The sequence below is a fragment of the Delphinapterus leucas genome, unplaced genomic scaffold, assembly GCF_059928025.1.
Source record: "Delphinapterus leucas isolate spDelLeu-1000000601 "Yukka" unplaced genomic scaffold, BTC_Dleu_Yukka2 spDelLeu_asBTCV2_sq25, whole genome shotgun sequence".
NCBI lineage: Eukaryota > Metazoa > Chordata > Mammalia > Artiodactyla > Monodontidae > Delphinapterus > Delphinapterus leucas.
Window position 1 is genome coordinate 5,975,968 of NW_028322234.1, and position 14,311 is coordinate 5,990,278.

Consider the following 14,311-nt stretch of genomic DNA (forward strand, 5'->3'; position numbering starts at 1 on the left):
AAAGTAGTTAAGCTCAAGGTTGAGGTGCTAACCGCACGGCTCAACTGGCGAAGCCATTTTAAGAGTGGATCTTGTGCAACAAACAAGGGGACGGAACCCACACGGGCCAAGGATGACCACCCTGGTTTCACCCCCAGCCTGGCATCTCAGAGCCAAGCACACACCTGGGCTGGCGCCACGGATGAACCGGGGGCGTCCTCCCTGACCGAGTCCTGTGTGGCAGCTCCTGGGACGGTCAAGCGGACCACCGAGCCAGCGGGCTTGGCCCAAGAGTGGGCAGCAACCAGAAAACCGCCCAAGAGAAAGATCCCACAGCCAGTCACCCTGTGTGGAGTCAGTCACAGCTGTGGGAGGGGACTCACGTTCTAGGGGGGAAATGATTATTTATCTATTTACTTTTTGAGAATCACTTGAACCAAACAGGAGCCCGGTTAAACGGTCTCCCGTTGTCCTGTGTGTGTTGGAAGAATTATGGGAAGGGGAAGAGGGGCAGAAAGACATCACCAGTGTGTGCGTGGTTTTATCCTGAAGGTGCAAAGGTTATTAGCAGTAATAATAATTAAACTGGGGAAAGGTTAAAGGTGACTGGCTGGTTAGCGGTGAAGGCGCGCTAGCTGGTGTCACCCGGGCGCTGCAGGAACCGCAACGCGGGGCTGCACTTGCAGGAAGTGGCAAGGGTGGGGCCCGGGGCACAGGATCCCGCTATCTGTCGCCGCAGGCGCGAGGCCCAATCACTGACACCCACACAGCCATTTCCTGCACTTAAAAAAAAAATCTGTTTCTCCCTTTGCAAATCAACAACTTTTACCTAGAAACTCTTTAGCGGTGAGTTCTGACTGATCTCGATCTCCGGTCCGTTGCAGAAAGCACACCGCTGTTTACCTGGGGGAGGTGTGCCAGCGCTAACTCTAACTGACAGGTTTCGGCGGCTGCCAGAACGGTCTGTTTTGCATCTGCCTAGAAGAAACCAATTCTCTCTACCCCAAACAGACACCTGCTGGTCATTTCATACCTTGATAGACTTTTCTAGAAAAGACCTCCAGGCACAGAGAACTCAGCGCTGATGCCAAAGCTCCGTGCACATGCCACAGAGGGCGATTCTTGACAGCCCCCAAAGGTCCACTTTCTGGCTTGGGTCAGAGCAGACGGCCAGCCGCGGGCTGCGCCGGTCACACACCTATGGCACCAGAACTCTTTCCCAGAGAACCCTGGGGAGGGTCCCAGTTGGCAGGATCCCCACCGTGACTGCACAGGCTGATGCTTATATACGTTTGTTTGTCGCATGTCAGTTAACCTTTAATCAAGCTTAAAAACACAAACAAAAAACCAGCTCCCACAGAATGTAAAAACTGAAGCCGCTGGTACACAAGAGATGGCACCCCAAACACCAGGAGTAACTCAGACCCAAACGTGCATTTGGTCCCATGAGTGACGACAGCTGAGCTTCGCCAGAGGGGACCCTGGAGACCTCTTTGAAGTTCAACTACCCACGCTCTGACTTTTTTTCAACTGCAAAGGTTTCTGCTAAACTGCAATCTCATGGGGGAAAAGGATCCCTTGATAAATCCCTGTACGCATATGTCCACCTCAGGCCCAGCCTCTGTCTTTCCCGGGAAAGGAGCTAGGGAAGGAGGACCCCGAGTCCTGGTCTCTGTACCCTGGGGATGGGTTGGGGGATGCACACCATGCCCATCATGGTAATCACTGTGCAAGGCACTTACCAGAGAGGCCACATGCTAGGCCAGAGTTGGTCCCATGTCCAGGCAGGGAAACTGAGGTTCGGCGAGGTTAAGACACTTGCCCAGAGCCCCTCAGGGAAATGGAAGCGGCTGGAACGTGAAACCATCCTGATCACACAGCCTCTCGGGATTCTAGTGGGACAGGTGGCCCAGATGCTGGAGGGATATGGCATCAGATTCGCCTGTCCTGGCCTCACACATCGGAGTCGACTCCAGACGCAAAGGCCTGGCAGGGTTCTAGAAACCTCTGGGTCCCCTGCAGACCAGCCTCAAGTGGGAATGTGGCCAATCAGACCCATTTCACATGCGGGGCGGCGAGGGTTACAGAACAGCCCATTCCTTCCTCTTGGTATTTGGAGTGCAGGTATGAAGCTGTGTGTGTGGGTTGTGAGAAAAATCATTATCACGCAGCAGGCTGGACTGTCCACTCGCCTACCTTCGCGGGATCACAGCTCGACCGCCAGGGCCACACGTCCCCGGGAGCAGGGTACCTGCCTCATCTCCTCCCGGCTCAGCCGCCTGGGACCAATGCTCCCCCACGTGTCAGGATGGCCCCTGAGCGTGACTGCCCGGCGTTGCCACGTGCTGGCCACACGGCCCCTCAAAGCGGGAAAAGGCTGGGTCAGCAAGACGAGCAGAAAAGCACATTCCATCCCCTCCCTTGCAAACTGCTGGACTTTTGTTTTCTTACAAAAACAACGACAACAACAGCTGGACATCTTCTTGGTTGCTTCTCATCTTTAGCAGCCAAGAGAACAAGAGCCAGGCCTGATGCTTTCATAACAACCGTTCTGAGTGGGACTTCCTCCAACTCTCCTCTGCTGACCCGTCTTGCTAAGAACCAGATAACTGCCAGGCGGCTCCGGTTTAAGTGGCCTTGCTCCTTGCGGCCTGGATGGGGGAGGGGAGAGCAGGGTGCACAGCTGGGCTCCAATTCCCTCAATCAGGGAAGCAGCGTGGGGTGGACACCTTCCTGCGCATCCCTCAAAGAGCCAAACGCCCCCCACCCACCTACATCCACCTGCTGGGTCAGGTGTCCCTCGCGGGTACATCGGCATCGGCACAGCCAGCAATTTCCAGGTTGTTAGAGGTTAGTATGAAATCACAGCAGAAACACCACTGGAAGTGCTCCAGGGGCACCCGCCACACAGTGTGTACCTACCACCCAGCAGTGTGTACAACGCAGGGATTTCCTGTTCAGCCACTGCTTCTAGGTAAGAGAATCAGATGAGAGACATTTAGGCCTCTACGCAGACACATTGTGGCCACTCACAGATTAAGCACTGCACACAAGCTGACTACTGTCCAGAGCACCCGAACCTCACAGCTTGATTGTCACTACAGCTGTCTATGGGGGTGGGAGGCCGGCAGGGGGGCGGTGGTGGTCCCTGGGTCCAGGGCTGGTCCTGCTACCACCTTGCTGCGTGACCTTGGGCCACACGTGACCTCTCTCACTTCCCTTTCCAGTTCCGGTAAGAGGGCATCATGGTGCCTGCCCCGTCTTTGCGGGTCTTGCTAGAATCTGGCAAGCTAACAGTCATGCACGTGCACCTTGAGGGCTGTGATGTGAAGACGATATTCGGGGCACCCGGCACCCTAGCAGGCTGTGGCACAGCAAGGTTGCGGCAGCCCAAAGCCACGAGCAAAGGCAGCCTGAGACCCCCGGCATACAGGGCCAAACCTGCCCAAACGTGGACAGCGCTCTAAAAAGCCCGAGCCCTGAAGTCAGCTCCAAGGAGGTGAGCCGTGCCTCTGGCGGGCTCTGCTTTCTAAGTCCACGGCACACTGAAAGCAGAAGCCAAGGCGGGGTGGAGAGGCTCGCAGAGGGAGACACAAGGGGAGGTGACAGCGGAGGGCAAGTTCAAAAGCACCCAGCATTGGTTCAGGGAAGGGGAGGAGGCTGAGATGAGTGTTTCCAAGAAACCCCGAGAATGAAGCTCTGCGCCTGCCACAGCCAGTGAGGGGAGCAGCTCCTCCACGAGGCCCGACAGATGCCGAGCTGCTGGGCACGTGTGCACTCGTGTGTGTGTACTTTCACGTGTGCAGTGTGCATGCAGGTGTATGCAAGCACTGTGCAAGCGTGTGCACGAGTGCAGCATGTGACTGCGTGTGCACGTGTGTGTAGGTGTGCTGTGGCTCCCATCTTTGAGGCAGAGTGAGAAGGCCCGATGTCATTCCATCAGGAGACCGTCAGGGGTTCCCTAAGGGCCACTGCCTCTAAGGTATATATAAGCGGCCTCTCACAGACACAAGGGAATTCCTTTGTTGTTTTTGCTTTTCTCCCCCGTTTTATGATAAATGCCTTTGATGCGTGGCTTACAGAAGCGATCTCTTTATGTGTGTGTTTCTGCTCACAGTTCACATTAAACCTGTTATAAATTCATCCCGCCTGTTGGTCGTGCTTTCTCTCATGACCCATCCACAAGGAGGCCAAACTGGGCCCTGCGGGCGGAGTTCCTGTACTCCTGAGAGAAAGCTCTGGCCAGCCCAGGTGACAGAAAGGGAGAGGGAGCATTTTTAAATAGCTTTTCCCCTCTGTTTGGCTCCAGTGGCAGGTGTAGGAAGACTGGCCAGCCTTGGACTGATGACCCCTTGAAACTAGAGAGCTTGGGGGCCTGCACCGATGACCACAAGGTGCCAAGACGAGTCCCCGGGGCCGACTGACGGGGAAGGGCGAGCTCGGGCGGGAAGGAGAGCACCGTCCCCCCGACAGAAAGGACCAGGGAGAGGAAGGCTGTGGAACAGAAGGCGCGACCGAGGGAGCCTGTGGTTCTCCTGAGGCCACCCAGAAGTCTAAGGACAACATAGGTGACTCTGCTGGGAAATGAGCGCGAACGATGAAGAGGGGACAGATAAATGGACTGGGAAATTGCAGTGAATCTCTCTGCCGCTTGGAGCAATAGCTTTCTGCTTTTGAGTCTGGTAACCTGGCCTGTTGGCCTATCGCCATCACGTAAGAGAGGTCCCCTGCATGAGCTAACAGTCCTCAGCATCCTCAGGGGGACATGCCAGGCTCACCCCTGAGAGAAAGCAGCCACACCACCGCAGCCATGAGAGGTAGAGTCTACAGGAAACCCCTTGCTCGGAGCCATCCACCTAGATGCTGGGGCCGGAGCGGAGGAGAAGGGAGCCCCGAGCCATCCTGCCTCCTCTCACATCAAACATGGCCAAGGTAGACGCCCCACCCCCCACCCCTCCCCAAGTCCTTAACCAGTCTGGAGGCACTGGATTGAGTGGAGGCCTCAGCCACTGCTGCTGCCGTCCCCACCCCTGGGCCCTCCCTGAGCCAACCTGGGAAAGAGCTTGGGTCGGGTGGGGAGGCCGGAGGGGCCACGACTGCATGCTGAACCGGGGGCCATGCGGCAGCTCTCCCGACCGCAAGGAGGGCTCTGAGCTCTTGGCCTTCCGGAGACCACCCTGGAGCCCCACACAGAGCCCGGAGCCAAGAGGCCCAGAGGACGAGGCGAGGGCAGGTGGGGCGGGAAGCACGTCCCAGGCACACAGTGTGTGCGGACCCAGGCGACGGGCCGGAGGAGAGACCCTCCCGCTCTGAGTGCAGGCCCTGCAGCGTCTGCTCTACTCTGGGCTGGTGAAAGGAGGGGCCCTCAGTGCCCCCGCTGCCTGGCGACGGTGGGCGGGTGGCTGTGAGAGAAGAAAGCGTACTGACCGCTGGGCGGTTTAGGCCGCGGAGGAGCAGGTTTCTTCGGAGGCAGAGCGGGAGTGTCCTGTTTACTTTTAAAGGGGTCATCTGAGCATCCTGCCCCTCCAAAGGAGGAGGTGAAAGGGCCAGAAGTTGGGGGCTGTAAGAGAGGACACGAAAGAGAGGCAGAAATAATCATTAACACGGAGGCAGCGGACATCCACCGAGCCCTCCGGGCTTGCACAGCATGGCCGCCACTCGGGCCCAGGGTCTCTCACAAGCCCCCCCCACTTTCCTCCACCCTCAACAGCCGGGGTCCTCTGGCCAGTGAGGAGCAGCCAGCAAACACACAGAGCAGGCGAGAGTAGCCCGGTGCCTCGATGGGCTTCTGACATGGGGTGGGGGTGGGGTGCTTCCTGCCACCCACAGGGGGATATCAGGTCTCTCCTGACCCCAGGGTCCCCTGGGCTTCCTGCTCATACTTCAGAGATGCGCCCAGCCTCTCCCCCTTCAGTCAGTGTCAGGCGCTGGGTCAGAGCGGCACCAGACCCTCTCTGTGCCCGTGGGCTGCCTGACCCAGTGGCTCAGGTCAGAGCCCACCGCAGCCCCGTGGGCACAGCCATCACTGCCTCCAGTGGGCTCTTGTCACCTCTGGCCCGGACCCTCCCGCAGCCTCCTCCTGCTTCCACCCACCTCCACATCTACCACCTCAGACCCAGGAGGGACCATGTCAACCAGCAACAGAGAGATGCCTGGATAGATGGGTGGGCAGGTGGGTAGATGGGAAGGTACAGCTGCCAGGCAGGTAGGGAGCTAGGTAAATGGGGGGGTGGGTAGTAGCACTGAACAGCCCTGAAGCTTGAAGGTAACCTCCAAGCACTCCTCAAGTCACGCAGGGCCTCCCTCACAGCCCCTCACCACCCTACCCCCCTGCCACTGCCCAGGGCTTTAGCTTCATCCCTACAGTTGCCCCAACCCTCTCCTGGCCAGTTCCCCGGTGCCTGGAACCCCCTTGTGCCGCATCTCGAGGCCTCCATATATACAGAGTCCCCAACTGGGGGCTCAGCCCACCCCGTCCACCTCAAGCCCCTCTTCTTCCTCAGAGACTGGCTAGACCTCACTGCCACCCCCAGAGCTCTCCCTGACACCCCTTCCCACTAACTGACTGTTCGGACATCCTGGTGGGAGCTGACGGGACACACATCATCACGCCGCAGTGACGGGTACTCAGGCCCCTCCCACCTAACTGGGGCAAGTTGCCTGAAGGGCAAGTGCCAGTGACAGGGCACACACCTGCCAACTGCCTGCAGCGGGCAGGGACTTGTCTACCTGTGCACCCTCACCTGGAGCACCAGCACAGTACCAGGCATAACAAACCTCCACCGACAGACGGATGAGCACAGACAGCCAGAGCTGCACCCCAAAGGGAGGAGACTGCTTTCTACAGAGGTGGGAGACCACGTTTATGAAAAAGTAGAGCAAGGAGATTCATAGCTGCTAGACACTAAAGGAATTGGTGGACACGGGAATGAAAATGCTAATACGGTCCTCAAAAAGCAAAGGAAAGGAGACGCGCAGTGGGACAGGGTGGGCCACACGCAGCAGGGGTGGAGCGGTGGGGGTTGCGTGAGGAGGGGCACTTGCAATGCCCTCCCCAGTGGGGCAGGTCAAGGGACAGAAGACAAAGCAGGAACACAAGAGTGCACTTGTGGGACCTTCTTAGGTAATCCGGTTCCGACACATCACTGGAGAAGTGGGGAGAAGGGCTGATGCCAGTCACGGGGACGCGGCTCCCCCTCTTCCGGATCCGGTCACGGGGACGGGGATGCGGCCGCCTCTGCCCCTGGTACCTAGATACTAGCCTCAGGTGGGAGAGAGGCGGCCAGCCCACAGGGAGGAGGAGGGGGCCCGGAGTGGCTGCTGCACACTCAGCCAAGCCCACTGGGTGCCCTGGTTCCTCCCCACAAGCCTCTGGGGCCGCCAGGGTAGTAGACGCTCACTCGCCAGGGTAGGAGACGCTCGCTGATCTTCTCACCACATCTTCCCAACGGCCTTGGGACAAGTCCTACTGTCACCACTTCTACCTTATACACAGGGAAACTGAGGCACGGGGAGGAGATGCAGCCTGCTAGTCACACAGCACCTCAGCGGGGGAGTCAGGGCGGGAACCCACGCCGTCCACCTCCTGGGCCAGGGCTCTCAGGCCCTGCCCTTGGCTGCTGGCAGCCCGCCGCCCGCCCCCCACGGGAGGTCTGGGGACTGTCCTCATGCCCATGAGGGAGACATGCACAGATGCAGGCAAGGGGCAGAGCAGGGCAGAAGGCCCTGGGGAGGATGGGGTCTAATGGGAAAGACTCATTTCCCTGCCAAGACCACCTGGGCCCACCGGGAAGCTCTGAGCCAGAAGGGCTGCAATGGAGCGAGGAGGTCCCTCCCTCCACTGCTGCCACCCCCCTTTCCCAGGCTCTGTGACGCTTGTCCCTTTCGGTACAAAAGTCTGGGAGTCTCTGCAAAACCTGCTGCTCGAGTTTCCAGAACGTCTGCTGCAGAGCACAGTGGTTGGGATGGGATCTGGAGGCCCTGCTACCGGCTCCGTGCCTCTGTTTCCCCGTCTATGAAACAACGATAATGACAGGCCCCAGCTCGCAGGGCTGTGGCAAGAAAACGAAAGGTAATGCATAAATTGCTCCAGCTGGCACCTGGACTGCATCGGCACAAAGATAGCACGATTATTATCACGCCAAGGATGTGGATGTGACTAGAACTCTCTTGGATACCCACAAGAATCTGCAAACGCTCCATCGGCCACCGATGCTTCATTTCTGCTGCTTCCCGTCATTCACAGAGCCTTTCCCAGACGAAGAGAGCAGTAGAGCTAAGGTGCCGTGTCGACCAGCAGCTTAGCTCTAAAGTGAGTGGGTTAGGGTCTGCTGGTTGGGAAAGACGCAGTGGGGGCTAAGGACAGGGAGAGCGAGGGAATGCTGATGCCTCTGCTTCTGCCGTTCCCAGGACACAGCCTGGCTCTAGGACTTTTGCTACCCTCGCCACAACCTGAGACGGGCAAGGGGGAATCAAAACTAATCTTGACAGAGTGGAGGCGCGACCAGCCCCCGAGGCACCTGCGTGGGCCCCAGTTCTTGTCTTGGGTGCTGCAAAGGCGCCAGCTCTGGGGAAGGGGTATAGAGGGACACCCAGGGCTCTCTGGACGTGACCCCCCCAGAGTTGTGGGGTGCACGGGGCCCTTGTCCACCCAGCCCGTGCAACCCCCAGCCTGGAGCGCGAGCTGCAGTGAGCCTCCCGGCTGGCTGGGGACTCCACGGGCCAAGCCGGCTCTCCGCCCCCTCGTCTGTCTAAACCCACGGAGCCAGTGGGCCCGCTCCAAGGCGAAAGGGTTCCAACTGTAAGCGCCTGGTTCGCCCACAGCAGGGAATTATATCACTTCTGACACCAAAAAGCCTGCGTCATTTCCGAATCCTAATTTTCATGACTTGAAGTTTCCCAAGAAGCTTCCTTTGGGACCTGACTGGTTCCTACTCAGGCTGTGGCTTCAGGGAAAGTTGCTATTTTTAGAAGGGTTTCAGTAAAGCCAGTAGGGGCTCTCTGGCTGGGCTAGAGTGAAGTGTGCTCCAAAAAAAAAAGAAAGAAAAAGAAAAAAGGACAGACAGAAAAGCTACTATATGAGAAGCAGCTCTAAGAGATTCACAGTTTAAAGAATTGATTTAAAGCAAACGACTCTAAACTTAAAAAAAAAAAAAAAAAAAAGCCCTAAATAGGAACGCACGCTTGAAAAACAACTGAAAATGGGCTGACAATGGGCAGTCAAGTATTTCATAGGTGGTTTTTTTTTTAGGGCGGGAGTAAAATAATTAAGTTAGAGTCTTGTTTTTATTCTCAGATGCTCTCTGAAATCTATTCTGGGGAATGTGTTTTTAAAGCAAGGTAATACTGTCTAGAAAAATCTTCTCGGGTATTGAGGGACCTCAACGAAGGGTGCAAGCCCAGAGAACCTCCCAAAGGAATCTACTGGAGTCAGACTGCTGGCTGGCACTCTCCTCTAGCACTGCCAGGCAGAGGGAGGACACTCTAATTTAGGGTGAAGTTAAGAAAAGGAGCCAGCATGCATCGCCAGCGTGCATTGCCTCCCCACCCCACTCAGGTGGAGAAAAGATAGTGATGTTAAAACACACACACACACACACACACACACACACACACAAACCAAGAAGTCAAAAAAAAAAAAAAACACCTTCTTGCCACTTACTTTCATTTCCTTCAGCATTTTATTTATATACACAATGTTGTTCTTGAAAAACAGAAAGGGAACCAAAAGGGAAAAACAGACCTATGAGGTTAGGGCCCTGTATTCAGTTGGGCAAGTGGCATGAGATCAGGAGCTGATGGAATCATGGAAACAAAACAATGGAGTACTGGAGACAAACTTTCCACGGCCCCATCCAGCTCCATCCCGCCCAGCGCCACGAACAGGAAGGGGCACTGGCCCTGAAGTCGCAAGTGCACGTGTGTGCAGCCTGATCTGGGACACGCGAACAAGGAGAGGGAAAGCGGAATTAGAAAGGGGAAAATGCAACCTTAGGTTAGAACGGGCAGAAGGAGGGAAGGGCCAGGTTCTGAACTGCCCAGCTCTGGGGTGTCTCTGCAGCTACGGGAAACACAGGCACTGCCTGGAGGAGGGAGACGCGGCCGTTCCTGCCATCCGGGGCCCCGCCAGGCTGGCCACGCCACACACAGCCTCAACTCAGGGGCTTCTTGAAACAGAGGACCCCGTTCGTGCCCTCGTCCTTGTCCCAGCTCAGGGGCACTGCTAGCTCTCACTCCCTCCTCGGCCTTGCGCAGGGAGAGGTCCCACTTGTGCCAGCTTGAGAATACAGTGCGAAGCCCTTCCCCGGAGACTGCCGCCCCCGTGTGGCAGAAGTTTTCTCATTTCAGGGGATGGTTTCCCACCCGCTAAGCACGGACAGAAGACAAGGACACATAGCTCCACTCAAGGAGTGTGTGTAACAGCCACGCAGTGACGGGCAAACATGAGGGCAAATCTCAGGCCCTGGTCCCTTCTGGCTGATCCCAGATGGCGCCCCGACCGTCAGCGTCACAGTTCCCATACGAGTGATGGAGGCTCATTCCCTCCAGGCACTGGAAGGAGAGAGGCCGAAACCCCAGCACTTCTGGGCTCCCTTCTGCGGCGGCCAATGGGCAAACAGATGCTCTGCCTCTGGCCAGAAGCTACATTTGCTACCTCAACAGTTTATACTCGCGTGTTTCTTTGAAAACATAAACAAAATCCCAAATGTTTCTTGGAAGCCACGCACCACAATCTCACGTTGCTAACCACGAGTGCTCAGCGCCCAGACAGTCGTGCGCCCCTCAGGCTGAGTGAACGTGGAGGAAACACGCAGGATGCCCTGAGGAGCTGGCACGCGGGGCGAGCGGTGCCCGGGACTCCCCGCCGTGGGTGCCCATCCCACACACTCCGGGGGGGCTCCCTCCCCACCCCACCCCCACCAGCGAGGAGACAGGAACCGTATCTGCATGTGGCCGCCCCCCAGTGCTCATGACACCTGGGCTGGAGCAGGCGGCCGGGACAGACAGGGTGGACTCAACAAAGAATGCAGGGCTTTATGGCTCCGCGGCCACACGCAGCGCTTTATCTGTGACGGATCCCACCCTCACCCACCGAGGCCAAGACGCACACACCTAACGCTGCTTCCCTTAATTCTTGGAAAAGAAACACGGGCTCACGGTCAAAACCAAGGGACACTAAAGGTTAGAACAAAGAACAGCAGACCTACTCGCCTAGGCCAACATTTTCAACTTCTTAGCAGTTTCTTCTGGAATCTACCTCTCAGTTGTGGGCCTCTACTCTTATTTCTTGATCTGTCCATTTTGGACATATCTACTGACTGACTTCCTGCTACGTTAAGCACCATCCTCCAAGCCCCTCTCGAAAGAGCTTTAACACCATCTGTGGGACTATATCCACAGTCAGTTTATGTAACTATGGCCGTGTAGGCACCATCCAGTCCAACCAGGAGTGCCTATCGTCCTTCCTGAAAGGCTCACTTTTCACCTGCATATTTATTCACCGAGCCTAGCCCTCGGTTTCCACATCCTTCTCGGGTTCTGTCCATGGGCAGCTCCAGACACACCTCCTGCCTTCTGGCCCAAGGCCCACGGTTCCAGCCTCAGCGGGCTGCACGCCAGGCCTGGCCCTCAGGGCCCAAGACCTTTGCAACTTTGTTCAGCCACAGAGACGACTTTATCACCTGAGGTCTGACTGCCATCTGACACCAGTGGCAGTAGCGGGGAGCCCGCGGCGCTTACACATCAGGGAGGGACTCAGGGCTCTGGCAGTTTCGCTTGGAGGAAGGGAAGTGGGTCCAGCCACAGCCATGGGCACTTTCTGGACCCCGTCTGCTGACTCACGACCTCACGTGAGAATACATTTCAGAGTTTGACAGGTGCCAAAGAAATACATACGTGGCATTAAACAGTTACACCTGGCAGCCCACGACAAGACCACGACAAGAGGCACAAGGACACTGGCAGAGGCACAGGGGCTCCATGGGAAGGGCTTTACCTTGGACATCTGGCTGAAGTCGGCAAAGCCCTCAGCACTATTGAAGGACCCACTTCCGAAGGGGTCTAAGGTTCCAAAGGGACCTGCAAGCAGCACCAGCAGAGGAAGAGTTACAGGGCATTCACAGAACACGCCTCCTGGGAGCAGGGGGAAGTGTCACCTCTTGGTTCTCAATGGCCCCCAAAGCAGGAGATCCATGGAGGTCACGTTTGTTTGATGGGGTGGTGAATCGGGTGCAAGTCCTCAACAAGGCCCCCTGCCCCTGCCCACTCTGGCTCATGGTTGGTGCAGCTCAGCCAGACGGTTTGCGGCCATGAGAGTCAGCGCAGGGAGAGCCAGAGGGACTCTGCCCTGCGGCTGTGCTGCAAGCCAGCATTGTTCACCGTCACCAAAGGAGTGACAAGCACCCTGTGGAAGGAGAGCCTGCTGTCTGTCCTGCTGGATCAGGAGGGCAGAGTGAGAGGGAGGTGACCAGCCACCCATATGATTTATGTGGGGAGGTCATCTGCAGGTAGAGATTTTTGCTGAGCTTTCTCCTTTGGTGGGTGGTGCGATTTGTCCATAATAACCCACGAGTTCACCTACGAAATCAAACTCTGCAACTAACAAGCACAAGATGTTAGGCAAGGCGGCAGTACCAAGTGGAACCTGTTTCCAAAAGCAAGGGGGAGTCCGCAAACGCTGCCCTCCCTTAAAGGCACACCTAAGAGCTTTATGCTGTGAGGGGAGGTTCCCTCAAATCCAGTGCCCATAGCACAAGCCTCAGTAGAACTTTGGATTCCTTTAGGAAAAAAAATCCAGAGGTTAGAACCAAAGATTCATAAGGAGGATTGAGCAAAGAGTAACTAATACATTGGTGTTATTACTAAATTAATCCCTACCGCCAAGCTTCCTTTCCATCCAGTAAGACGCCAGCTATTGCTCAGAAAGATGAGCAGCCAGAGGGGAATGGCTTTGGCTGCACTGCCTCAGGCGAGGATCTGGGTGCCACTTACTAATGACATAAACACTGAGGACACACCAGATTTGGAAATGGGTGGGCCGTTCCACTGCCCGAGGAAGAGTGAGAAGGAAAATAAGCCATCAGTCTCACCTGATCCTTTTGAGGAGACACTGGAGGATGAAAAAGGATCACTGGATTCAAAGGGGTCGAGCTGAGTGAAAGGAGAGAGGAGAGAGTGAAAAGCAGTTCCTTTGTTCATCATCCATTCATTCAACCACAAACTTTCTTGACATCTATATGCACCATATCTGCTGTCCAGCCTTGGGGAGGATAAAATGATTTAAACTAAATCCCGGCAGACTTAAATCCCAACAGACCAACCCCTCCCGCAGATAACACCTATAAACACTCTGAACTGGAAGAAAAAAAAAAAAGCCATCACCTGAAGACCCAGGAAGTGAACCAAAGCAGGAAGACTTTGGAAAAGAATTGAAACTTGGCAGAAAAAGCAGTACAAGATTGAGTTTTCCATTTTTTTGTTTTTTTTTTTTCCTGTGGTTCTTTTTATCTTGGCCACGCTGCTTGGCTTGAGGGATCTCAGTTCTCCGACTGGGGATTGAACCCGGGCCACGGCAGTGAAAGCACCAAGTCCTAACCACTAGACCACTAGACCAGGAAACTTCCAAGCTTTTCCCTTTTGACAGCTACAGTCTGAGAGTACTGGGGGGCTATGACTCCAATAGAAAACTCACTGTCTTTCTGGACTGAAGCTCAGAGGAGGGAGCCCCAGGACAACCACAGCCATGAGAAAGGGATGCGGGATCTAGAAAGGAGAGGCAGAGAATGGGAGCCCCAAATGCCATGACAAGCTCTGTCCACGTCTCAGGCTCACCCCTACACTGTGTGTGGGTTGGCAGACTCAGAGCAGCCTACAGCTAAGGCCACAGGAATGAAACCACAGGTGAGAGAGGGAGAGTTTGCAATATGAGTCTCACCAAGTTAGTTGCCTACTGAAATAAAACCATCCACACTCTTTGGACGAATGCAACAGAATCCAGTCTCCACAACAGAGCACTCACAATGCATAGAATATATTTTTAAGTTATTCAACATAAAGAGAGAACCTGAAAAATGCGGTTCTCAAGGGAAAAGACAATCAATGGAGTCAATCTCAAGATGACCCAGATTTTGGAATTCTCAGATGAGGATGAGTTTAAAGCAGCAATAACTGTGCTTAATGAGATAAAGGAAAAAACACTTAAGATGAATAAAAAGACAGGATATCTTAGTAGAGAAATGGAAACTATACAGAAGAAACATGGACATTCTCAAACAATGTAAAGTACAATATCTAGAATAAAAACTTCACTAGGTTAGCTAACCAGCAAATGACA

At 55.4% G+C, this 14,311-nt stretch overlaps 1 protein-coding gene across 21 annotated transcripts in view; it reads right to left on the bottom strand.

Moving 5' to 3' along the window:
* The window catches only part of EPS15L1 (epidermal growth factor receptor pathway substrate 15 like 1), a 100,012-nt gene that overhangs the window by 16,041 nt on the left and 69,660 nt on the right, over positions 1 to 14,311 (bottom strand). For 8 of the 21 annotated variants that reach the window (XM_022558736.2, XM_022558735.2, XM_089905227.1 and 5 more), the window contains 4 exons: positions 13,068 to 13,128; positions 11,975 to 12,057; positions 5,407 to 5,539; positions 2,902 to 2,949 (listed from right to left, as the gene is read on the bottom strand). The exons of 1 other annotated variant lie outside the window; for it this stretch is intronic. In XM_022558736.2, coding sequence (XP_022414444.1) covers positions 2,902 to 2,949; positions 5,407 to 5,539; positions 11,975 to 12,057; positions 13,068 to 13,128 — 325 coding nt within the window. Of the gene's footprint in view, positions 1 to 2,901; positions 2,950 to 5,406; positions 5,540 to 11,974; positions 12,058 to 13,067; positions 13,129 to 14,311 lie in introns of those variants that run through there. 12 more of the 21 variants (XM_022558738.3, XM_022558731.3, XM_022558745.2 and 9 more) reach the window with 6 other exon arrangements.